The 26,976-nt window shown below is 34.7% G+C and overlaps 1 protein-coding gene across 1 annotated transcript in view; it reads left to right on the top strand.

Moving 5' to 3' along the window:
- The window catches only part of NDST4 (N-deacetylase and N-sulfotransferase 4), a 150,595-nt gene extending 143,604 nt beyond the window's left edge, over window positions 1-6,991 (top strand). The window contains exons 11-12 of the mRNA XM_001097335.4: window positions 2,984-3,086; window positions 5,413-6,991. Of these exons, the coding sequence (XP_001097335.2) occupies window positions 2,984-3,086; window positions 5,413-5,532 (223 nt within the window). The 3' untranslated portion in view covers window positions 5,533-6,991. The remainder of the gene's footprint in view (window positions 1-2,983; window positions 3,087-5,412) is intronic.
- The last annotated feature ends 19,985 nt before the right edge of the window (window positions 6,992-26,976 follow it).

Below are 26,976 nucleotides of genomic sequence, written 5' to 3'. Positions count from 1 at the left end.
TTTTATTCTGTATTTATTGAATTATTTATAACCAAATATAATCATGTATACTGTTCCAGCTATTTATTGTTGCATGACAAACCATCCCAAAGCCTAGTGGCTTATAATGACCATTATTTTATTATGCTCATGGAATCTGTGGGTAGGAATTAGACAGGCTACAGAAGGATGGCTTGTCTTTGCTCATGATGTTTAGAGCCACAGCCTGGAAGACTTGAATAGCTGACTTTGACTCAGATGACTGGGACCTGAAATCATCTGGAGTCTCCTTCACTCACATCTCTGAATCCTGGACTGGCATGGCTCAAAGGCTGAGATCAGTGGGTTGGTGACTGTCCATGAGGCCTCCTGGATGACTTGGCTTCCTCACACTGTGGTGGCTGTGTTCCAAGAGGGAGCAATAAGTCAAGGGAGCATGTGGTCCAAGACAGCCAAGTCCTTCTCTAACCTAGACCTGCAAGTCACACAGTTTAACTTAGGCTATATTCTACTTGTTATAATAGTCAGTAAAGCCAGTCTAAATCCAAGGGGAGAAAAACAAGACAGCACCTCTTGATGGGGTGGGGCAACATCACCAGTGGGAAAGAATGTGGGATGGGAGATATGATTGCTATCATCTTGGGAAAATAAAACCATATATGTTTATAATTAAAAATGGGGAGAAATGTAAAAGAAGAAAAATGACAAACAAAAACAAGCAGCCAAAAGACACCTTAAAAGAGATTATACTTTACTCATAAAAGCCTCTCCCACAAAGTCTGATACACAACCTGTTAAATTTTAGATAAAATTCTAACAAGCGCAATTGTATAATTTCCCATTTCACAGCAGATTAGAATCAGCAATTAGACAATTAGAGAGGCTAACAGAGGAACAGGAAAAGCAGTAATAAGATTGGGTTGTTCCTTATCCACTAAAACAACCTTAATGAAGTTTTTACCTACACATGGAAATAACAACAACACAAGGCATATTCATGTTAATTAAGTAAACAAAGCTTCCTATAATATGTTTGTATTAATAGTTACTGATGTTGGCCTTTTTTCCCTGCCTCTCAGCAGTAGTTGAGGTAATGTTTCTATCCTGTTTATGACAAATAATTGCTTATGGTTCAATAAACCTGTAAAATTACACTTTTGAAGGAGAGATTACAAACAAGTACAAAATATATGGTTTTAATATGTCTCACACATCACAAAAAGTAATAACCATAGAATAAAAAAACTCAAACCACAACCAACTCATGTGCTAAAAGTTGCCTAACAGTTATATTGAGGAAGATTTTGCATGTTAATTTCACAATTTCATGCCTACTAAAGTAAAACCATAAAGCAATGAATTGATGTAACTTAGAGAGGATAAATGTCCTTTGTTAGACGTAAGGCATATGAAGTTGCCAATGCAATAAATGAAACCAGTACAGCAAAATCATGTAGATTCAAGGTTATGACAACCCTATCTAAGAAAAAAAATGACTTTCAGTATTCTGGATGGCTCTCCTTTCTCTGATTGTATTAAGCTGTGCCTCACAACAGCTACTGTGGAAAACAAGGAGAGACCATGGCCCATCCTGAGACCACGGCTCTACCTGAGAGCAAAGGAGATGTTCTCAGCATGTGTATAAATATGTTGGCTTTGCTGCCAGGGTTGTATTTTACCTTAATGCAGTTAACTATTCTCATCCTGAGGCAGAAAACAATGTTTAGGGGCACTGTTATGCCAACTTCCTCATCTCATTTTATACAGCACGCTGAATTGTCTTTCCTCTTGGGAAATTAATGAAAACAGGAGAAAGGACTGTGATAGGCAGAGAGCAGATTGAAAAGTCCAGGTTGGAAATGACTCTGTCTTTCTTTTATCCATTTAACTAGTGATGTATTTAATTTTAATTTACAACATGTACTAGGACAACTTGGACTGCAAGGTTCAGGTCTCCAATAATAGGTTGGGCAGGGAACTGTGAAGAAAACTTCCCTCTCCCCCTAAATGAATTCACATATGTGCAGAAGCAAATTGCAGGTGCACCGGTATTATAGGAATGGGCCCAGGGCAACAAAATATTCTGCAACTAATTAACTTTACATCCCAGTCAATTATGCTTCATCCTTCTAAAACATCTGCTGAGCAACAAAAATGCAAACCTTTTCGATGTTTTATGCATGCAGCAAGTCCCGTAGTAATGAACTTAAAATTTCCCTTCTTATTTGGTTCATTCTTCCGTTTTTCCTCTCCTGTTAGTCCTAAACAAAAATTCTTATATATTTGACTTTTAAAAAAGGATTAGGCCACACATCCTTTCTTTTGTAACTCAGTGCAGCTATGGGAGCAAAACAGCAATAGTTTTCTTTAAGAATATGGGTACCTGAATTATCTAACAGAGTATCTGCGTTCAACAAGAGAAACAAGAGGTTGTCTAATCTTCCACTTTATTTTTACACTTCTAATTTGTTTTTTGAAAAGTGTAAGCATTTTGAACTATAAAAAATGCAATATTTTCTGAATTGAAAGCTTTAATTCACATTTATATTCACAGAACTATACCTACATTACATTCTACCCCTTTAATGTATACCAGTGAATGATTTCAAATAAATCTGTTAACATATCTTTGAAATCACCTCCATAAGTAAATAAAGTATCCTAAAGTTCATTTATATGTGGGCTGTAATTTTAGCTATTGGTCTTTGATCTTTTATGGATTCATAGGTAAGCTAAGGAACTTGTTAAAAATTTAATGTAAAATTAAACTAAGGATCTATTTCTTTTTTTCATTAGAGTATAGTTACTTAAAATGCATCATAATATATAGCTTCTTTCATCTCAGTTTAGCCTCTCTCAAATCAGCTAAATAAATATCTGGAAAAATGAATTAAATTAAATCAATGGGCATACAAAAATACATTTCCTTTATTCAATTGGTGAGGCTGTCTCACTGAAAATTCTGCACACAATTTGTAATCATTATATGTTTTATGTATTGTAGGTTTGATCCCCAAAAGGGTTTTTGGTGTCAATTACTGGAAGGAGGAAAGACAAAATGCCTTGGAAAAAGCAAAGGCCGAAAATATCCACCTATGGATCCAGAGGTAATATTTTCTTAATCTTTGAATTACTCTAGCAAAAATATTTGCAAACAGCTATTTCAAAACTAGTAACAAGAAATTTGCTTCCTTTCTTTCTCTGCTCTTTCTTTGCAATTAATAATTGTATATACTTAGAGGATGATAGAGATCATTGATACATAGATAATAGATAGATAGATAGATATAGATTGATAGATAGGTATTAAGGATTAATATACATTCCTAGAAATTCTTTGCTGTTTGAATGCAATTCAAACATAAATATTTACTAAAAAGTGACTCATTTCCAAATGTAAAGCACTTAGTTTACTAAACAAGTGATTTTGGATAAAATATTAAAGCATCATTATTATATATTCAATACAGATATTCAAGGCCTACATCACAGGTGGAACTGGACTAAGCAATGGAAAGAATACAAAGACAAAACAGTTGTGAACCCAGATTTATTACAGGATAAATAAATTAGTTATATCCACTGATTTGTAATAGGGACATAAAAATATAAAACAATGACAAACGAAACCAGAAAATGGCAGGAAAATATTTCAATAGAAGTGAGGATGTGAGAAGAAATGCCTTATCTTGTAGAACAGGCTTGGAAAACCAGTCAGCAATTGGCTCAGCCAGGTATCATACATATTTCTCTTACGGCAAGGTGGGCAAAGGGCGATGCAGATGATTCATGGGTTACTATGGAAATAGATGTACCAGAAGGTCCTTAAGCTACATTTTTGAACTCAATAATTTCAAAAGGGTTTCAGAAATCACTTTAATCTACCAAGAAATAAATATAATGTTCCCACTACTACTATAAACATCTTATCCGAAATGTGAAGTGTTTACAATCTGGTTTAAGGGAAGAAACATAATGAAATACCTGGTGAATGGTCCAAGATGAAATGTAGTTGTCTTAAATCCATTTTCACAGTATACACAAAAGTTGCTAAGGGAGTTTTATGTGGAAAAAGACCATTTGTGTTAAAATATTGAGGAGGGATTAAGAGAGATGGTGCAACTTGGACCAAACGGAAAACAATGAAGGAGCCATTGTTACCTATGCCAGCAACAGAAAAAGTGTTCATCTCTAATTTTATCAAACAGATGGAACGCTGCCAGTTGGGCTATAATATGAGATAAATGACACCCGGGAACAAAGTCCAATTGCAAATGTCCTGTTTTCCAGAAATCTGTGTAGATGAAAGATAACTATAGAACTAAAACCATTCATATGTTTTATATTTTTTTAGCATTTCTCTAATAATGGCCCATCTCTGCAACATGATTAGAAACATGAGCATTGTAAAAAGGATCAGGTTTCAGAGACCTTATAATATTTTGGAAGCCTAAAGCTCTTAGTGACTAAAAAAATATATTTCAGCTCTGAGTAAATGTATAAAAATTGTGCATAATATTGCAAGTTATTGTTTGTAATAGTGAATTTTAGTTTTTATGATTATGCTCACATTTAATTTTTATATTATGAGCCAATTTTCAAAAAATGTATGTCAGTTTATCTATCTTACTTCTATAAATTTCATTCCTCATGCGGTCCTTATCTCATTTATCTCTAGTATTATACTCCTGTCATCGTTTTTTCTTTCTGTGTAGACTTCATATATCCCACAATGAATATGTGCTGTAATGACAGATAAGCCGCATAAGATACACCTGGTCCTGTTTCTATTTTGTAGCCACACATTCACCAAATATTTTCAAAGGGTAAAAATAACTGATATTTGAGGAAAAATACAAGAAATATAATATGTTGTAGACACATATATTGTAGTAGATATATTCCTTAAGAAATATAGATTACAGGCCGGGCGCGGTGGCTCAAGCCTGTAATCCCAGCACTTTGGGAGGCCGAGACGGGCGGATCACGAGGTCAGGAGATCGAGACCATCCTGGCTAACACTGTGAAACCCCGTCTCTACTAAGAAATACAAAAAACGGCCGGGCGCGGTGGCTCACGCCTGTAATCCCAGCACTTTGGGAGGCCGAGGCGGGCGGATCACAAGGTCAGGAGATCGAGACCACGGTGAAACCCCGTCTCTACTAAAAAAAAATACAAAAAATTAGCCGGGCGCGGTTGTGGGCGCCTGTAGTCCCAGCTACTCGGGAAGCTGAGGCAGGAGAATGGCGTGAACCCGGGAGGCGGAGCTTGCAGTGAGCTGAGATCCGGCCACTGCACTCCAGCCTGGGCGACAGAGCGAGACTCCGTCTCAAAAAAAAAAAAAGAAAGAAAAGAAAAAAAAGAAATATAGATTACAAAATCCTGTTTGATGAAACGAAGAGCTTTTTTCAAGTTCTTTTTTTTTCTTTCCAGTCTAGAACTTTCCTCTCTAATTACTACCGAGATCATAACGTGGAACTATCCAAACTGCTACACAGACTGGGACAGCCTCTGCCATCATGGCTGAGACAGGAACTGCAGAAAGTGAGATAGCACTGGAGACAAGAACCAAGCCTCTCAAGATACTTTTAGTGTTAAAAAAAAAAAAAAATCCACAACCTTTATTCTTAAGCACTTGTGATTGTCAACAAAGAACTGTGTGAATAAATTTCCTTCAGCCTTTTTCATAAAATGAAAACTATTATATATGCACGCATTGACAATTACTAGCATCAGTCCCTGTGTAAGCTTCTGGGAGATAATGTGGGGGTTTGTGGCATTATCCAGTTTCTAGTGTATAGATCATAGCACAGCCCAGTTCCTATGTTAAGCATAAGGTTTCAGATGCTCTATGTACGCCTGATAATCTGGATTATATACAAGTGACCAGTTAAAACGTTAAGGAAAAAATGAGTGAGGTATCTGTAAATGAGGTTAGTCGTAACTCAGTATTTGAAGTAAGGGCTAACATTTTCCCCTTGGGAACTTAAAAACAATTTTGCTTTTATTATGAGAAGGAATTATGTGACCCCATACTCTTATTGTGAGTAATTATTCTTTATTATATCAGCCCACATATTTTCTTTCTGCAGTGACTCCTCTCTATTAATTTCTTGACTTAGAGCTTCCCATGTGTTTTGTTTTCCTCCTGTAAGAGGAGACTGTCTGAGAGCTTCCATATTCACTGATATTATTTTATCTTCCATATTCACTGATATTATTTTATCTGGCAGCACATGCCTTTCCAATTGAATTTGTCATTATGATTCCAGCAAAATCTGTTAAAGTTTTTGGGGAAAAAGAAGAGTATGAAGCTGCATAATACCACTATTAAGTCTAAGGCCATCTCTAAGTGGGTCCAGAAACTTACCATACTAATAATCTAGATATTTCCACCTTGACAATGATATAGTATTTATATATTTTTCACTATCTGAGGTAGAAATAAAGCTTTATTGATAAAATATGGAATGAAAACACCAAGGTGTGTTTGCATATATAGTGAGGCAGTGTGCCTTCTACATAGTATATGTCAATCTTTTTAAAGCATGAATTTTTTCATATATGCCAGTACATCTACTATTGTAGAAGATTATGTTTTTAATGCCTATTAAAAAATAAGTATAATCCAAATCTTACCTCTTCAAACATCACTTATTCTCTAACCTAAACCCAATTTCTCAGCTACACCACCCAAATATTAATTTCTGGAGAAGTAATGTTCTTTCTGTCTTAGAGTTATAGGTTATTTTCTTATTTGGAGGTTATTGTAAGGCTAGTTGCATTTTTATCTCATTTGTCAATGATGGTATATTGATATTTTGTTAAACTTTTCAGTAATACATGAAGGTAAAATTTCAACAGAACAGTAAATCAAACTGACTTTGGTAACATTACCCAACAACCTCTGCTTCCTCCAGAGTAATTTTTCTGTTGGCTGTAGATAATACTACTTTTTCTTGTAATTTGAGAAATTATGCTTGCAATAATATAATATTAAATCAAAGATCTGTATTTTTCTGTATGTTGTTTGTTGTTGATTTTTAAGCAAACACATCAAATTTATGTGTCCTAATTGGGGTAGTCAGCATCCAACTTTACATTTATACTTCATTAAGATTGTTTGTTTTCCTGTTGTTTCTCAGCGAAAGGATCTTGACCCTCTTCAAAACATGTAAGGCTTTTCATGGATATGAATGTCAATCACATATACTTTTGTTGTTCCTCTCTGTTAACTGTGAGGCTCAATTCTCCACCTTATTATTGCGTAAGTGAGTGTGTGCTTCACAGCATTTTATTATGCACACTAAAATCACAGTAACTGCATGTAGACCTCTAACCTTTGATTGATTTATTCATTAGTTTCCTCCAATGTATAATTATTTCTTTTTAAAAATAGAGATTAACTTTTTTTCAAGTGGAATAAAAGTAATATTTATAGAACAAAGGGAAACTTTTTTACATCTCAAGTACAATCTATGTAACTCAAGGTTCTCCCACCCATCACCTGGCATTTAAAAGTGTAACTCATTTTATGCCATTTTCATTGTTTTCTAAATAATGTATACAATATCAGTTAGCTGTCTACAGATATCTGGGAGCAAAATTTTCCCCAAACTCAACTAGTCTTTTCAATTTGGTTACTTTAATCAGTGTGAACATATTTCTCATGAAGGTTGATAGTGAAGACAACAAAATAAATTTTAATTATATAATTTATCTTCATCTTACAATAAACTACTAGGAGGAGCTCTGGGCTGTGAGATTATAGTTAATCAGGAAAAATTTAATATTTAAGAATATCTTGCTGTTTTTTTCCAATTTTTACCCACTGGCTATTTTAGAATTATTGACTCAAGATTTTAATACATGTAATTGTTTAAAATGTTAAATGAATTTGATCTCATGGTCTTAAATAATATATGTTTTAGTAGTCATGAAATTTATTTAAGCTATCTATAAATAAAAAAGTAATTACAATGAAGTTACAGAAATGGAGACTTTTAGTTCTTAGGCTAAATTCAGGCTGTTTGTTTAAACTTTCTTTTAATTTCTACCAATGAATATAAGGCATCACAAACTGTAGGCAAAGCAATTAAGTAGAGTAGTATATTAATCTCTCAAATAAGGTGTCAAACTAACTTTCAGTGGTATCTATTCAATAGTCAGTATAAATACAGAGACGGGGTCTTGACAAAAGCCACAATAAAAACAGCGTGGTGGGCCACAAAGCAAAAGAAGTTTCTCAATAAATATTTCTGAAAAGGGATAGATACCTCATCGCTGTGAAATAACAACACCTTAGAATCCTATATGTTCTCTTCACCACTTTAAATGACATACTTTCTTTAAAAATTCTAAAGCAAGCTAGTTTCTCTCCTTTCTTTTTTTATAATCCAGTTGCCTAATTCACAGATATAATTACTGATGACCTCACATTGATAAAGGCAAAAACAATATTTGATTATTGTCTTTATCAAAATGTGTATGCATATCAAGTAACAGTCTCCAAAAATTATATTACAAAACTGATCCCAAACCAAATTTTGTTTGTATTTAACAATGGCCCAATGAGAATTAAATAAACAACAAGAAAGAATGCTAGTGAGAAAAAATTATACTCTTTTTATCACATTTTTTCTAGAAAAATAGCTTTTAGTCCAATACAAGATTTTGTAGCTCTCGATTTTAACAAACCCATCCATTGACCCTGTGTAGTTTTTGTTGTTCTGTCTCACTATTTTAATATAATGTGACACACTTACCATGAGAACTGCTTTATTTTTAATTACAGACAACACAAAACATGTATGGAGGAAAGATATCTTAAAAGCTCAGTTTCTGGTGGCTAGAAAACATAATTGTTTTGTTTATTGAAGTACCTCAAAAATAATGCTGGCCCATTATTCCAAAAAGAAAAAAATCTGTTAGTCTTGCAAGTAGAATTTTCTTTCAACAATAAGAACACAGCTTAGCTATGGACACACACACACACACACACACACACTATATGTGTATAATGCAAATGTATATGCATATATATGGTGTCTGAGAAATTTCAACTAGTTTTTGATCTCCCAAATTATATTTTCTGTGTCAGCCAGTGAGGTGGGTGGGAAAAGCAGAGAAAGAACTCTGTATTTACTGAAATTGTTAAAAAAACAAACAAACAAACAAAAAAACAGATGTAGTACATGCATAGCGTATCATTGGTTCTCACTTCCTCGGAATAAATACTACTGCTGGTATGGTCACTAGAGTCATGTTTTTTCTCCTCTGAAATCCAAGGCTTTAATCAATCGTTGATTCTTTATCTTTTCTTTTATCTTTCTTCACTGTATACATACTCCCTGAATTTTAAACCCTTAACAAGTATAACCACAAGGTTATGAGAACAGGCTTTGAATGTCTGAATTCTCACCCCAGTTCTACCTCTTACTAGCTACTAGCTGTGTGGCCTTGGACAGTTTGTGGAGCTTTTCTATGCCAGTTAGTAAAAGATAGACAATAATTATTCATTGGGTTTTTGTAGGCATTAATTGAAAATACATTTAAATAACTTAGCACAATGCTGATGCAGTTGGGTGGGAATGTGTTAACAACATGTAAAATTTGAATCATTCTCTCTTTGTTTATCAAAAAGAATATGTTTTTCCTACTCCTTTTAAAATAAAACATATAAATCTTAAACATATAATTATATATGGTCAAAATGGGAAACTGTTTTCCTCATCACTATCAAAAAATAAATTTTGTACTTCTCCTTGCTGTTTTTCTGATAATATTGACAGTAAAATAGTGCCATCTGAGTCCATTCTACTGAAGTCTCTTTCCTTTTTCTCCTATCTATTCCTTCGTCAATCTATTCAGTAGAATATCTCCCTTGTATTTCTCTTTATATTGCTCTCTTAAATTTCTTTGCAACCTAACACATATTCTATCAAAAATATCAGATCTAGAGCTGCAACTTCCTCAAACCAAAGTCACAAAATTTAATGACAGCATATGTATCATATGGAGACACATATATAATAGAGGCATATATTATAAAGAATCAGTACTATAAAATTACAAGAAAATTTTTCGGAATTCTCCACAAGTCTTTATCTCTAATGTCACCTTCTTCTAGTAAGATTTTGCCACAAATAAAAATGATTTATTATATTTAAATATATTTTCCATTACATTTATTAATATCAAACACTGTTGTTTTCTGCCTTTTTTTTTTTTTTTTTTTTTTTTTGAGACAGTCTCACTCTGTCGCCCAGGCTGGAGTGCAGTGGTGTGATCTTGGCTCACTGCAACCTCCGCCTCCTGGGTTCAAGCTATTCTCTTGCCTCAGCCTCCCGAATAGCTAGGATTACAGGTGTCTGCCACCACGCCCGGCTAATTTTTGTATTGTTAGTAGACATGGGGTTTCACCATGTTGGCCAGGCTGGTCTCAAACTCCTTACCTCAGGTGATCCACCCACCTTGGCCTCCCAAAGTGCTGGGATTACAGGCATGAACCACCGCTGCCCGGCTTGTTTTCTGCATCTTTAAAACTGCAGATACACAACATTTCTTGCCTGAAATAAGATATTTATATAAGTGATTAATTTCCATTCAAAAAATGTTATTGTTTTCCTAATGTCTAAAATCTCATATATCACCAAAGCCTGGCACCTAGTAGGTAATCACTAGAGGATAATTAACCTATACTCAAGTGTGTTCAGCAGTACTAATTTACTTAACCCTTTTATGCATTTTAATATATACCATCCACCTTTTCAGTTTGCTCTACATTCTAGCTCTAGAAATTTATTCATGACTTTAGATGCCAGAGCTAGCAACTCCCAAATCTGTATCTTCAGCCCAAGCTTCCTCGGGAATTCCAGACCTATTATCCACTTTACACTGTTTATCTTCAACTAAATATCTGCCTGACATCTCAAATGAGCACATGCAAAATCATCATCCACTTTCGGCTCCTCCTCAATCTTTTTGTCTTTTTAATGACTACACCCAACCAGACCAACATTTTAGTCCTTTCTAGAAATCTCTCTCTTCCACACACCCAAGTTACCCTGCATCTCTTCCTGAATACATTTCACTAAACCAGAGTTGCAGAGTACAAATATAACATGAGTCACAAATGGAAGCCACATATATAATTTATAGTTTTCCAGTAATCACTTTAGAATATTATAAAAATGAAACATTTTAATATTTTATTCAACAACAATATATGTAAAATATACCAACTTGCAATTAATATAAAAATGTTTACTGAGATATTTATATTATTGTGTTCATACTCAGTCTTACTCTTATGGCACATAACAATTAGGACTTGCCGCATATCAAGCATTCAATAGTGGCATGTGGCTAAAGGCTACTAGATATCACAGCTCTGACCACTACTCTCCACGTATAATTGTTTTGAGGTCCTCTTGTCACCCCATTGGTGAGACAGGGATTCCTACCCTAGGGTTGTGAAAAATGCCTGAACACATAACACTCAACACAAGACAGATGAGATCAACTGTACTCACAGCCCAGAGAGGAGGACATCCCATGCCATGCAGACCCACAGGGGCTTGCACTTAGGAACACAGTGAACAATTAGGGGCTGTGGGAGGCAGGTTTTGGAGTACCAATAGAGAGAGGTCATTGCTAGCTCCCACAGGAAGATGTGATGGGCTTGTCTGAATTCCTCTGCAGATAGGGAACTAAAACCTGCTACTCAGGGATAAGCAGAAACTGCAATGAGTCCATTTAATCAGGAGGATTTTTGACTAGAAAGCCTTATCCACTGGAGCAGAAAGGTAAGAGAAAACTTGTGGGTATGCCATTCAAGGTCTTTCTGATTTTGCCAGATGTCAAGAAAGCACATAATATTAAGCCTTAACTTTCAGCCTCATATCGCACCTCTCAACACTCTTTTACTCTCTCTAAGTTCTCATTATCTCCCTTTGTTACAGCCGGGAACTTTCACTTCTCTCTAAATCATACACCACACTACTGATGGGATAGTCTACATAGCTTGTACATTGGACTATAACATTTCTTCCCTTAAAAAACTCTAAATCTTCCTCCAAATGAAATGTTTGAAAACGCCACGATATATTCTATGAAGTGTTTTATAAGCTAAGATTTTGTATACCAGACTATTCTTTTCTTTCTTTCCGTCTTTCTTTCCTTCTTTCTTTCTTTCTTTCCTTCCTTCTTTCTTTCTCTTTCTTTCTTTCTTTCCTTCTCTCTCTCTCTTTCTTTCTTTCTTTCTTTCTTTCTTTCTTTCTTTCTTTCTTTCTTTCTTTCTTTCTTTTCTCTCTCTCTCTCTCTCTCTCTTTCTTTTTTTTTGAGACAGAGTTTCGCTCTTGTTGCCCAGGCTGGAGTGCAATGGCACTATCTCGGCTCAACACAACCTCTGCCTCCCAGGCTCAAGCGATTCTCCTGCTTCAGCCTCCCGAGTAGCTGGGATTACAGGAGCCTACCACCATGCCCGGCTAATTTTTTGTATTTTTAGTAGAGACAGGGTTTCACCATGTTGGCCAAGCTGGTAGTGAACTCCTGACCTCAGATGATCCACTTTCCTGGGCCTCCCAAAGTGCTGGGATTACAGGTGTGAGCCACCGCACCCAGCCCAGACTATTCTGTTTTTTATTATTTTTTTATTTTACAATCTCTTAAAAATTACATTCCTAATTCTAGTAGCAACAAACCATTTGCAATTCTCCAATTACTATAATTTTTACATCTTCAGGCCTTTGTATGTAATGCTGCCTAGAACACTTTTTTGTCCCTTCCTCAACCAATTTTCTGTATGAACTGGAGTTGCTGATTCACTTACATAATAAAACTGGACCTCAAGCAACCTAGCTGTGAAAGTTCACTTACTTTTCCTCCCCTATTCCTTTATATCTAAAATACAGAAATATCAAGCTTCTAAACTTTACAAGATTTCACATGGCTCTCCAGCTTAAAGTAGTTTCAAAAAATCTCCTGGTTCCCTTGGCATTAGGCCATCAATATCTGGGTATTAATGATAATATATTTAAACTGTAATCCCAGAAGGTGATTTGATATTCTTCCATTATACCATTATTGTTGAATCTACATTGTACTGTAATATTTTACATGTCTCTCTATATGATAAAATGTAAGTTATAAAAAGGAGAAATGTCTTTTCATTTTTGGATCTCTCATGCAGAACACAGTATCTGGCACAAAATAAGTAAAGTGAGTGTTAAATGATCTTACATCTTTACACTGGTGGGATATTAATTTCTAAGTATAAAATTCTAAGTATAAAATTTCTAAGTACAAATTTCTAAGTATAAAAATTACTGTCATTCTGTCATTCACAGTCTCAAAATATACATTTTCAAGGATGTTTGAGTTTAGGAGTATTGACTGTTTTCTGTGAGTCTTTATGTGTGTATATCTAAGTCACCTATTCTGGCTTAATAAGACCATGCTCCCACTTTGCCAGACAGACAAATTTAAGCAACTCTAAACACATAAAAATTTAACTACATCAGATATTGTTCTTTTGTATTAATTTAAAGATCTCACAGCATTTTTTTCCTACCAATACATTTGTTTACAATCAGAGCAAAGCTAAGAACTGTCTATCTACAATGCAATTAGTGTGGTGACAGTGCATGGCTTAGAATTAAAAAGAGTTCAACTTATTGAAGGGAATAAAAGATCACTGTCTTAGTATTTGACTATTGAAGCCCTGAGTTTCATATATTTTTTTCTACTGACAAAGAGAATAATGCTAATTGTTTAATGATATGTTTAAAATGTCTGTGTAAATACTGCCAAGAAAAAGGATAGGTGAAATTGTTATGTCAGAAAGCCTTGGCAGTTTTTCATTTGAATTCAAGTGGAATTAAAATATCCCCACATAATCAGGTATATCCATGTAAACAAGATTATTTCTAGAATATTCTGAATTATTTAAGGCTCCATTCTCACATCCTTAAATTTCATAAGTCTTTCCAGAAATCTAAATAATATGCCAAAAATACAACACTAGCAACACGGTAAGAATACACAGCAGAAAAGAGAAATCGGAAACCAATGTGCAAGAATACAGAAGAATAATGACTGCATTCCTATGACCACCAATGGCCATTTCCAGATCACATGTGTTGGTGTAAGAGAGAAAATTTACTATGAGTTGTACAATTATCAGCAATGTGTTCAGAAAAGCAGGAAGAAACTTCAACTGTTTTTGACCCAGAACAAGATATGAGGGTGTGTCAGGGGAGCAAATCTTACCTTGCATGTATTTTTATTTTTCTCCCATCTTGTTTGCTGATGAGAATAGATCACAAGTCAAAGATAGAGTAGTATGTGGTGGGGAGTATTGAGGGTGATGGGCTTATGGTAACCCACTTGGCATTTGAGGTGCAAAATGTACAGACTTTGATTTGTCTGGGTTACCTAAAATAAGCTCACTTCACTCTACAGGGCGAAGCTGTAGACATGATTTTCTCTCTGTGCCTCCAGATAGCAGTCTATACACGAAACTCTAAAGTCCAGATCAATTGTAATTCTCTCTTGCATGCTTCCAGAATGTTGCCGGGAAATCACAGTTTTTACACAGAAGTCTTTAACCTGTTAATTAAATTAAGCATATATAAGCCTGTAATTATGTCTTGAAGAGATTGGTAATGTTCCCTGTAGATGAGACTCTGAGGCCACTTGGATCCCATTTCAGCAGCACAGCAAAGCTAAAAGAAATAATGCAATCGATTTAGATAACAAAAGTTATAGTGCCTTTGTCACAGGTGACACACATACAAACACATAGAATTCTCAAATACCTTCAATCAAAATAAATAATGCAAGGATTTATCAGTTTTTGTGCTACTCTCTGAAATGAACCAACTCGTATCAAGCTCCTGTGATTTCAACGAGGTCCTTCAAGTTATTTAAAATGCTTTCAACTGGAAGAAGTGGAGTGCAACATAACACATTTTATGGATCTCTGAAGCCAGAGTGACAGTTCCAATTCTGACATTACCAATTACTAAATATGTGGTGTGTCATAGGCACATTGCTTACCTTCACTATGCTACAATTTCTGTATCTTAACATTGCAAACAATAAAAGCACCTATCCCTTGGGGCCATTGTGAGTATTATATTAATTAAAATACACACCCAGAACAGTAGCTGGCACGTAGCAGCTACTTTAAGAGTGTTCACTATAATTATTTACTTTTTGCTTTTCTACTTATAGACACAAAATATGTGTTTTTAAAAATATGTTCCAAATGTGTTGGCTTCATATAAAATTAAATATATATAAGATTAAGTATATTTAAAAATATAACATTCTATAACCACAAGATAGTTACAGATAATAACAAAGCAATAACAAGATGATTACCTACAATATATAAGTATTTTAAAATTGTAATTCTGTCAACTATTTTTACATGGTTGACCAAATTATGGAATTCTGAATCTCATTTTTCCTGAGTAAACACTGAGAATAAGAGCTTAAAGATAGAGTGCCAATAAGTGAACCCAAAGTTTAAGGTGAATTACTAAAGAAATTGAAGAGAAAACTGAACTGTTACTAAATTAAAATTGCCTATAAAGGATGGACCATTGAGAAAACCTGCAAAGTAGATCATTATACAGAAAAAGAATAGCATAAAACTGTTTAGGTGCTCTTATTGAGGAGTAATGGAAATGAAAAAAAGTTTTTAAAAACCAGAGATTTAAAAATATCAACTCAATTTTTGAAAGTGGATTTAAAAAGTGTCTTCTGTATACTATAGACTATTAAGCTTAACAATATTTAGTCATGGGCAAGATTTTAAGATCCTGGAAAAGAGCATTTGAAGTATTTTACAGACACTAAAATTCTTCAACTATTCTTCAATACATGTGATTTAACATTAAATTTTCAAGACATTAATGAGAACTCTGTGGAGAAAGAAAAGGATTCTGTATTCAAAAAGTACTACTAAAAATGGAGCTAATTGATCAGACAACTCTCATCTTTATATATGAGCATTTACTATGTTGATTTACTTTGTAAATCTTCATAAGGATGAAATAATGTACAGTACTTCCACCAATTATTTGAATGAGAATTGTTGGCTTATACATCCTTCAGGGTTACAATTTCATGGAATACAACTTAGGAACCATTCATGTAAGGAAAGGTACATAGACAGCTTGAAGAGAATTCGTATCAGCAAACCATGGCCCATGGGCCAGGGCCTCTTTTTATACATACAATCATGAACTAATAGTTTTATATTTTTAAAAGAATGTTTAAAATATGTAAAATGAGAAGAATATGAGTCAGAAACTGTGGATGGGCTGCAAAGCCTAAATACTCACTGTGGGATCTTTTACAAAAAAAGAGATTGGCAACTTTTAATTTAAAGACACAGTCATTTTATAGTAAACATTATCTAATTTTACATGCTAGGATTCTAGATTAGAAAAATACAATAAATGAGAAGAACTAAATCATAAAAATCGCTTATGGAGCTGGTCAAGAATCCAGATTCACAGTTCCATCTCCCCTGAAATCTGAGTGAATAAATTGAGATGAGATAGAATATTCAAATTATTTATGTGGTTTATATGTTGAAGGTCTTCAGATATTTCAAACATTTGGAGCCCCAAATATATAGATGTAAGTAAGTCATCTTTCTGGATTTCAGCAGCCATGAGCCAATGTTTCTCTTGATATCTTTATAAATGAATAAGAGAAATAAGAACCACAAACTAATGAAGTTCAGTAAATTGGCAAACAGTTGAAATAACACACTCAAAGAATATGGTTAATGAATACATGTTTGTGTAAAAAAAAAAATTGAGTGGCTCACTCTTCAGTTTTGTGCAAGAAAATTTTTATTAAAATATTCAAATAGAGAAACAAATCAAAGGTCTGAATATTGCAGTCTTTGAAGTACACTAGCCAGTAGGTTTTTTAAATTACTGTGTTGCCTTTAGGTAGGGCATGTTCTCTTTAGTTCCTTGGGATGTACTGCCTTCTATTTTCCATTTATAACTGTCTAGATGCTGAAGGCATTAGGGTTTATGGGCCTTGATATGAAATTTATCATTAAGAAAATTGTATATGGAAAATATCGGAAGAGACATAAATCTCAGGCGATGTTATGATCTGGATTCAGCATAAATAATTTGTCTTAGGTTCAAACACCCAACAAACCAAGTACTATAGTTTTAGTAAAGATTTTTCAAACTAGTATCCTTTATAAAAGATAAATTTTTAAAGTTATAGCTTAACACAATCAAAGTTTACTTTGCACTCACATAAAAATCTAATCAGTGAGGAGGAAGAATGGGCAAGGGAGGAAATTTTACTCCATGTCGTTATTTAGAAAATCAAGCTGCTCTAGTCTCCGTTGTCCTTAAGTGCAAATGTAGCTTTCACTGTCACTCTAGACTTCGACCAGCCTGCAAGGCAAGGAAAGTGGGAATCAGAATCATTCAGGAGTATTTTATGGACCTCAGAATGATTCATAGCACTCTAAAACATACCACATTGACCAGAATTTGATTATAAGGCAGACTTTACTGAAGGGAGGTTGGGAAATGTTGTCTAGCTTTATGCCAAAAGGAAAGGGAAATAGGTTTGATAAATAACTAGACATTCTCTGTCCTAGTCCACCCTTCTAGTCACCAAATATCCATTACATTCTTCCATACATAGAACACATTCATCCTTTCCTCAAGGAAAACAGCACAAAATCCTGTCTGTCCACTTCATTCAGCTTAATGTAGAAAATCTCTGAGTTATACATCAGCCTCTTTGTCAGGTCCAGGTATGGCTTTTTGTGATCTAGCAATCCATGGGCAGGTCATCTTCTCTCATCACAGGCAGGTATACAATGGTGGACCAGGGGCATGATATCCACAGTAGACATTCCCATTTGGAAATTGGAAGGATGGATAACACATGGTTGTTAATAAACGGTAGTTATTATGTGTTTCTGCTGGCAAGGCAGGGGATGCCTGCAGTGGAAATGTGTTTTCTTGATTAGAGCTGATTTTGCTCTCTGAAAGGAGCTCCCTTGATCATTTGGTGATCTGGAGTTTGGTGATTTGGAGCTACTAGTGATGACCATCTCTATCTTCTAGGCACATTTTCCCTTATAATCTGGACTTATGATTTATTTGCCAATATACTTACCTCAAAAACTTAGCAGGTATCTAATCTAGTTGCCTCCATTAGTTCTGAGGGCCAGTGGTCATCCTCCAAGCCCTGGCTCTTGTATCTACTTTTTTCCATCATTTTCTTGCACCAGTCACTCCTTCTCTCTGTGTTACTCCCTCTCTCTGTCTCTGGAGTTCTCTCCCTTCCTCAGTTTAATGGCAGCCTCCAGAGGCATCATGCTTATATGTAAAAGTAATATTCAATTTTACTCTTTTAAAAAGGCTGAATCTTAATGGGGCCTTTAAACTAAAGTTTTCTCTTGATATTATACCATTGAGGTTTAGGACAATTTAGATTTTTCAAACTTTTGAGGTCTCAGATATCTGGAGTATTTATTTCATTTTATATATTTGCCTACAAAATCAACTAATTGTTGGGCAAGCCCATTTCTTTCTTCTAATATCTTCTATTACAAATAAAAAACATCTTATCCTGTAGCTTTCTCCTTAGAAATACAGTCTTGGAGGCATTTGATCTGTTTTTCAAGTTATCATAAAGGACAATTTCACCAACGTTTTGCCACTAATATCCAATCTCTCATTTCATTGTTCTCATTAGCAGCCACTCTCACTGCTGGGAAATGTTGCAAATGTTAAACTTTATTTATAACATCCCTTCTTAAGCTACCAATTTTCAAATAGTTAAGGTGCTCCTAGCTGCTGTAATGGATTAATACCAAATTCTTAGCAGTATCATTTTTCAAAAGATCATTTTTTTTCTTTCACATATACTACAAATAGTGGAAGAGAGAATTGTTTTCCTCTACACAGAGAATCTGCCTTGAAAATCTTCCTGGATTATCTTGTGTCAATGAGAAAGCCTTATGAGAGAAAAGAGTGGAGGTTTTCTGAGTGAACGATTTTTTAAAGATAAGCTTAGAAGTCATGTTCATCACTTCTGCCCATGTTCCGTTGTCTAGAATTCAGTCATCTGGCTACTTTTCACTACAACAGAGGCTGAGAACAGTAGTCGAGCTGTTTGATAAACAGCTATCTATATTTGATATATATTTGATAAACAGCTATCTATCCCTGGATATATATTTGATAAACAGCTATGTATCCCTTGCCACACAGATTGGGGTTGAAAATTAGACCAGGATTTAACCTAAAGGTAAACTCAACATGAAAAATAGTAGACATCCACAAACGATGATGTAATATCACTGTACACTAATAACAGTACATCTAGATCATGAGATAAAATTACAATAAATCTAGATCATAAAAAATGATTGCTTTATTTTGTACCAAACAGATCACACCTAGGACATAAAAAGTTCTTGAGTGAAGTTTACACTATCAAAGAATAAGGTGTTAAGGAATTGTAGCCCAACTTTAGTATTTTTCTGACCTAAGAAAACTGGGTTACCCATTTCCAGAAAGAACAAGTCCATTTGTTCAGGCTAAAAACTTCAGTCAGCCATGACCTCCTTCTTTCCACAACCTTCGTCTATTGACAAATCCTGTCAGCTTTATCTCCAAGACTACTCGGACTCTAAGAAATTCCTGTCATCTCCAACTCTGGTATGCTAATTGAAGACCCCACCATCTTTTCCAAAATAAACTAATAGCCTTTTCTGCTTAAAACTTGAGGTCCTACAGACTAGTTCCCATAACAACCAGAGAAATTCTTTGACCAATTTTCCTATCACTTCCCCCTCAAGTGACCATCTTCAGTCAACATCAGTCTCCTTAGATTTCTCTGAACATGCTAAGCAGGCTCTTATCCCAGAGCCTTCATGCTCTCTGTTCTATGCATAAACACAGTTTCCCTAGATATATGCATCGCTCATCCTCTCTCTTCCTTCAGGTCTTTGTTTAAATATCACCTTATCAGGCAGGTCTTCACAGCCTCCTGCGCCATTATACTTTCATCTACTCTTCTTGCTTAATTCTTCTCCCTACCACTTACCAACAACTGACATATGAGGGTTTTCTTGATTATTTTTCTGCTTCCTCTATCTTATCAACTCCATGAGAAAATGACTCTCTTCTATCCCCTGCTGCTTTTCCTATGCCTGGAGCTCTCTGCCACATTATATTAGGCTCCCAACAAATATTAATAAAAAGATGAATTTAAAAAAAAAAAAAACAGGATGGTGAAGGATCAGGAAACCATAAATGAGGAGCACATGAAAAAACTTGAACTGTTTTTTAACAAAAGCTTGAGTGTAGACAAGGGAAATGAAGTCATAGCAAGTGAAGAAAAGGTTTTGAGAACATATTGATATCAAGAATCTACTGCATAAAAGAATAGAAGTTATAGAAAGGCAAATTTTCTTTTAATAGGAAATAGAAAAATATTTAATGTTTCCCATTAAAATACTTCAATAGGAAAATATTTTCTAGTAAATAGGGTATTGGAATGATATGCTTGGAGAAGTAACCTTCACATATTTTTAAGTCTTCAATAGACATAACTGGAGTTTTCCAGAAAATTATAAAAAAGTCTAAAATCCTAGCCTTTTGTTCCTTTCCAGTTCTAGAGAATGTGATATTTAGTATAAAATAAAAGTGAGAGAGAAAGAGAGTATAACCATTGACAGGATATTACAACTAATATTTGATTGGTTGGTTGATTATCCATTTGTCAACCAACAAACCAATTTATTGGTTTTACCTTTATTTTTTAAAAGTATTCACTTATTTATAATTCAGATAGTCATCTTAATCAAATCTATCTGCTAAGCAAGAAGCATGTGGGAAGGAGACTTATATCTACCCTAAATTTTATAAAAGAGGGAGAAATTTCTTGATTTCCAAGTCAAGTATTCTGCCCTAGTTAGAACATACATATATATTATATATAGTGTGTATATATACAGTATGTCTATATATGTATATGAAATGCATACACACATATATGCACATTCACACAAAAATGTATGCTTATATATGTGTGTGTGTGTGTGTGTGTTATAGAGGTACAGATATAGTAATCATGTCTCCAATACAGCAGGCCTGCCACTTTGCCAAACCATTGTAAAGTTTGCAAAACATAAATTTATCATCACTGGGAATGCAGTCTTGTCTTTTTTAAGCTGTTTCACTTCTAAAAGCAGTAAATAAATGCTTTTATTTTGTGCATAGCATTTTATCCTTTGCATTATGACACTTATACCACTCATCACCAAATCCTTTCTTTCTGGTTGACTTTATGATTCAACTTCTCCAATAAAAGTTTTATAGCGGGAGTCTAATGAATTAGACCCTACAGAAAGGAAAGTAAATTGGTCTGTTTCAAAGCTTCAAAGCTGCAGCAATAAGTTCTACAGATTTATTGCAGACCTCTTCACTGTTCCAATAAGGGTGCCAATTGTATTGTTTCCAATTTCCCTTTACAACATTTTTTAAAGGCAGAAACTTCTAGGATATATCCCCTCAGAATTACAGAAAGCCAGGATTCACAGAGAAACCAAGTAAGAAAAGCTGTATTGGATTCAATAAGAAACAGCATGGGAAAACAGTGGTCATGTGGGTCATGTTAAAGGACTGCATTTAGGTACTGGTTATAGAAAGTATGTATATGATTAAGCCAAGCAAAACACAAGGAAAGTCCCAGAAATCAGCCTAATTATTCATGACACAGAGGAGGCCCTGAGGCATGACCAGCCAGAACAAGTGGAGGATTCTTAAGGCTTAGGAACCCTGGAGGAGAAGCAGGACCCAGGAAGACAAGAGATGCTCCTCACATCTCAGAGCCCGAGGAAAGAAACAGAAGAGGGTTGCAAAATAAGATGCTTTGTTTTTTAGTCGTTAAATTTTTTGTTGTTAAATTTTAGAAGGGGGTTATTTTGTCGTTGTTAATTGTCTTTTTAGGAGGAAACCAAAGAGGATTGGATTGGTGACCTGGAACCTACTCGTGGTCGCGCTGATGGTTATTAATTTTCCCAAAGGCTAGTGTTCTGCTGCACAGCTCTGGGTTTCAGATTCAGATGAGAAAGAAGAAAGAATCCAGATCATTAAATTCAATGGTAAAACAAGTAAAAAGAGAGAGATAAAAGTTTCAACATAGCATTTACATGGTTAAACAAATGACATTTATTTTAGTTGGTATTGGCGATAGTTATTTTCCATACATGATATACCAAGTAATAATCTATCAATCAATAATTTAATTTAAAAGAATTCTATATATAAATAAAACAAGTAAAAGATACAAGTGAAAATCTACAAAAAAAAATCTGTTTTTTTTTTCCTTCAATGTTTTAAAAACACTTACAAACAAATAAGAAAGTAAGTTAGTTTGAGCAATTGGGGTAATTTTTTGTTTTTTTTTTTAATTTTATTTTAGATTTGGGGGCACACATCCAGGCTTGTTACGTAGGTATATTGCATAGTGGTGGGGATTGTGCTTCTAGTGAACTCATCATGCAAATAGTGAACGTTGTACCCAACAGGCAATTTTTCAGCTCTTAACCCTCTCCCACCCTCTCCACTTTGGGCAATTAATATCCCAAATGGCCAACTAGTTTGCTTCCTTATTTGTTCATATTTTTTTAATACTAGGGGAAAAAAAGCAGATAATGTTTTGTAGCTTTTCACTTGTATCTATTTTCACTTGTCTATTGTTTCTGTCTTTACGTCCACGTGTACACACTGTTTAGTTCCCACTTGTAAGTGAGAACATATGGTATTTGACTTTCTGTTTCTGGGTTATTTCACTTGGAATAATGGCCTCCAGCTTCATCCATCTTACTGCAAAGGACATTATCTCATTCTTTTTATGGCTGTGTAGTAGTCCATGGTGTATATATATTATAGATAGACATAAATATATATCTAATGTATATATAATATACATGCATATATATATAAACAGTGCATTTTCTTTATACAGTCATTCACTGATAGACACTTAGTTTGATTACATGACTTTGCTATTGTGAATAGTGCTGCCATAAACATATGTGTTCGGGTATCTTGTTGATAAAACAATTTAATTTCCTTTGGTAGATACTCAGTAGTAGGATTGTTGGGTGGAACTGTAGTTCTATTTTTAATTCTTTGAGAAATCTCCATACTGTTTTCCATAACAGTTAAATTAATTTACAAACCCAAAAACAGTGCTTAAGCACTCTTTTCTCTGCATCCTAGCCAACATGTTAATTTTTGACTTTTTAATAATAGCCATTCTGACTGGTATGAGATGGTATCTCAGTGTGGTTTTAATTTGCATTTACCTGATGCATACTGTTATTGAACAATTTTTCTGTTTCTTGGCCACTTGTATGTCTTCTTTTGATAAGTGTCTGTTCATATACTTTGCCCATTTTTAATGGGATTATTTGTGGGATTTTTTTCCTTGTTGATTTGTTGAAGTTCTTTATAGATTCTACATATGAGTCTTTTGTCAGATGCATAATTTGCTTATATATTTTCCCATTCTATAGATTGTCTGTTTACTCTGTCAATAGTTTCTTTGCTGTACAGAAGTTATTTAGTTTAATTAAGCCACATTTGTCTATTTTTATTTTTGCTGCATTTGCTTTTGAGGTCTTAGTCATAAATTCTTTGCCTAGGCCAATAGCTAGAAGAGATTTTCTTAGGTTTGCTTCTGGAAGTTTTAGGTTTCAGGTCTTACATTTAAAATTTTAATTTATCTTGAGTTAATTTTTTTATATGGTAAGAGATAATGGTCTAGTTTCATTCTATTGCATATGGCTAGCCAGTTTTTCCAGCACCATTTATTGAATAGGGAGTCCCATGTTCATTATTCATTTTTATTGACTTTGTCTAAGATTAGTTGATTGTAGATATGTGGCTTTATGTCTGGGTTTTTTATTCGGTTCCATTGATCTATGTGTCCATTTTTGTAAGAGTGCCATGTTGTTTTGGTTACTTTAGACTTGTAATATAATTTGAAGTCAGGTAATGTGATGCCTCTGGCTTTGTTCTTTCTGCTTAGGATTGCTTTGGGTATTCAGGCTCTTTTTCAGTTCCATATGAATTTTAGAATTGTCTTTTCTAAATCAGAGAAAAATGTTGCTGGCAATTTGATAGGAATTACATTGAATCTGTAGAATGTTTTGAACAATATGGTCATTTTAATAATATGGATTCCTCCTGTCTATGATCATGGGATTTTTTTCATTTGTTTGTATCATCCACGGTTTCTTTCATCAGAGTTTTTTAGTTCTTCCTTGCAGAAATCTTTCACCTGCTTAGTTAAATGTTTTCCTATGCTTGTGTGTGTGTATGTAGTTGTCTAAATGGGATTGAGATCTTGATTTTTTTCTCAGCTTCTGCACTGTCAACTTAGAGAAATGCAACAGATTTTTGAACATTAATTTTGTATTCTGAAAATGTACTGTAGTTGTTTATCTGGTCCAAGAATCTTCTCAAGGAATCTTTAGGATTTTCATGGTATAAGATCATGTCATCTGTAACAGAGTTAATATTCCTTCTTTCCCAGTTTGGGTGCTTTTTATTTCCCTTCCCTGATTGTTCTATCTAAGACTTCTAGTATTATGTTGAATAGGAGTGGTGACAGTGGATATGTTTGTCTTTTTTCAGTTCTTAGCAGGAATGTTTTCAACTTTTCCCCATTCAGTATCATGTTGGCTGTGGATTTATCATAGATAGCTCTTATTATTTTTAGGTATATTCCTTCAATGCCTAGTTTGTTGAGGAATTTTATCGGAAAAGGATGCTGGATTTTATTAAATGCTGTTTCTGCTTCTACTGAGATGATCACATGTTTTTTATTTTATGTTTATGTGGTGAATGACATTTACTGACTTATGTATGTTGAACCAAACTTGCATCCCTAGAATAAAACCTACTTGACTATAATAATTTATCTTTTTGAGGTGCTGTTGGATTTGGTTTGCTAGTATTTTGGTGAGTCTTTTTGCATCTACATTCATCAGGAATATTGGTCTGTGTTTTTTTGTTATTGCTGTTGTGTCCTTGCCAGATTTGGGTATCAGGATGATCCTGGCTTCATAGAATGAATTAGAGAGGAATCCCTCCTCCTCAATTTTTTGGAACAGTTTCAGAAATATTGGTACCAGCTCTTTGTATGTCAGGTAGAATTCAGCTGTTAATCCATCTGGTTCTGGGCTTTTCTTGGTTAGTAATTATTTTTATTACTGATTTAATTTCATAACATGTTATTTGTCGAGAATTTCAAGTTTTTTTCTGGTTCAATATTGGGAGATTATATGTTTCCAGGAATTTATTCATTTCCTCTAGGTTTTCTAGTTTATGTACTTAGAGCTGTTCATAGAGGTCTATAGTGATCTTTTGTATTTCTGTGGTGTCAGTTGTAATGCCACCTTTATAAATTCTGATTGTCATTATTTGAATCTTCTCTTTTCTTATTGGTTAATCTAGCTAGTAGTCTATCAATTTTGTTTATCCTTTCAAAAAACCAACTTTGTGTTTTGTTAATTCTGTATATGATTTTATTAGTTCTAATTTCATTCAGTTATTTCAATATATATATCATATATATGCAATAATCAATTTCTTTCAATATGCATTTATATTTTTAATTATATATCATTGAAAACTGTAATAATTCAATAATTATTTGATATAATAATTATAAAGCATATATAATTTCAGAAGTGTTTTATATATATGCTGTTTTATATATATAAATCTATAAACTATTTCATCTTTCTTATCCTGAATCATGTTTTCTGGTTTTTTTGTGTGTGTGTTGGCTTTTAACTTTCTGTTGAATCTCATTGAACTTCTTTGCAATCCATATATTGAATTCTTTATCTGTCATTTCAGAATTTTCATTTTGGTCAGAATCCATTGCTAGAAAGCTGATGCAATCTTTTGAAGGTGTCAAAACACCCTGAGTCTTTGTTCTGCCAGAATTACTGCATTGATTCCTTCTCATCTAAAGAAGCTCTTGCTTATTGTTTTTGAATTTGCTATTGCTTGGATGAGACTTTCGTTTATGTGTTTTTTCCTTGAGCATATGACTGTAGTGTATATTGATTGTGTATGATTGCTTGGCTTTGTTTCTGGGTGTTTTCAGAAGGCCAAGGTTCTGTATGGGTTCTTTGGTTATGGATAGCTTTTGGTTATGGATAGCTTTTGTGCCGTGGCTTTCTCAAATGCCTCTTGCTGTAGCAAAAGATTAAATATATGATCTGACACACTATTCTCTACAGGGCTGAGAGTGCCAAAGTCTCAGGAAGCGGATCTTCTACACCAGCATACGCCTTTCTGAAAGGTTTCTTATTTGGTGGTGCAGTTCAGTCTGAAGTCCAGTAGGTGGCGTATAAGAGTAAGCGCCAGCTTGCCCTGGGGCAGCCCAATAATGCGCGGAGGCACCTGCCCCGATAGAGGTTGAGGAGAGATAGCAGGGTGAGATTGCGTTGGAATACACTGAAGTCTCACGGGGTGGGTTGAGAAGAGGCGGTGTGAGGGTGGATGCACCAGCTGCTTGTTCTGACCAGGGAGGAATGCGATCTTCTTCCCCATTAAACTCCTGTTGCAGGGCTTGCGACCTTTGATTAATATTGACATTGTCCTTTGGCTACCAGCTGCAGTGCAACTGAGGTCCCCCGAAATCCTCCTCTGGTGGCTACCCCCAAAATGGGTTCAACGCAGAGCCTCTTCCTCCATTCCAGAGCAGAGCTGTGCGGTTTCTCTGCTCTCCGTTACCCAGACACTGCTGCTCTCTATAGGTCAGGGAAATGGGTCCACTCTTCATGCAAGTCCATGCAGCTTGGGCTCACTTTCAGTGGGGGCGGAGCCACCACAAAAAGTGCTGAAAAGGCTGCCTCACGAGTGAAAATGCACTCGTGTCAGCCTCCAGCAAGGA

The sequence above is a fragment of the Macaca mulatta genome, chromosome 5 (assembly GCF_049350105.2).
Source record: "Macaca mulatta isolate MMU2019108-1 chromosome 5, T2T-MMU8v2.0, whole genome shotgun sequence".
In the NCBI taxonomy this organism is placed as follows: Eukaryota; Metazoa; Chordata; class Mammalia; order Primates; family Cercopithecidae; genus Macaca; species Macaca mulatta.
Note: the sequence above shows the minus strand (reverse complement) of the source record. Positions and strands in the feature narration are given on the sequence as shown.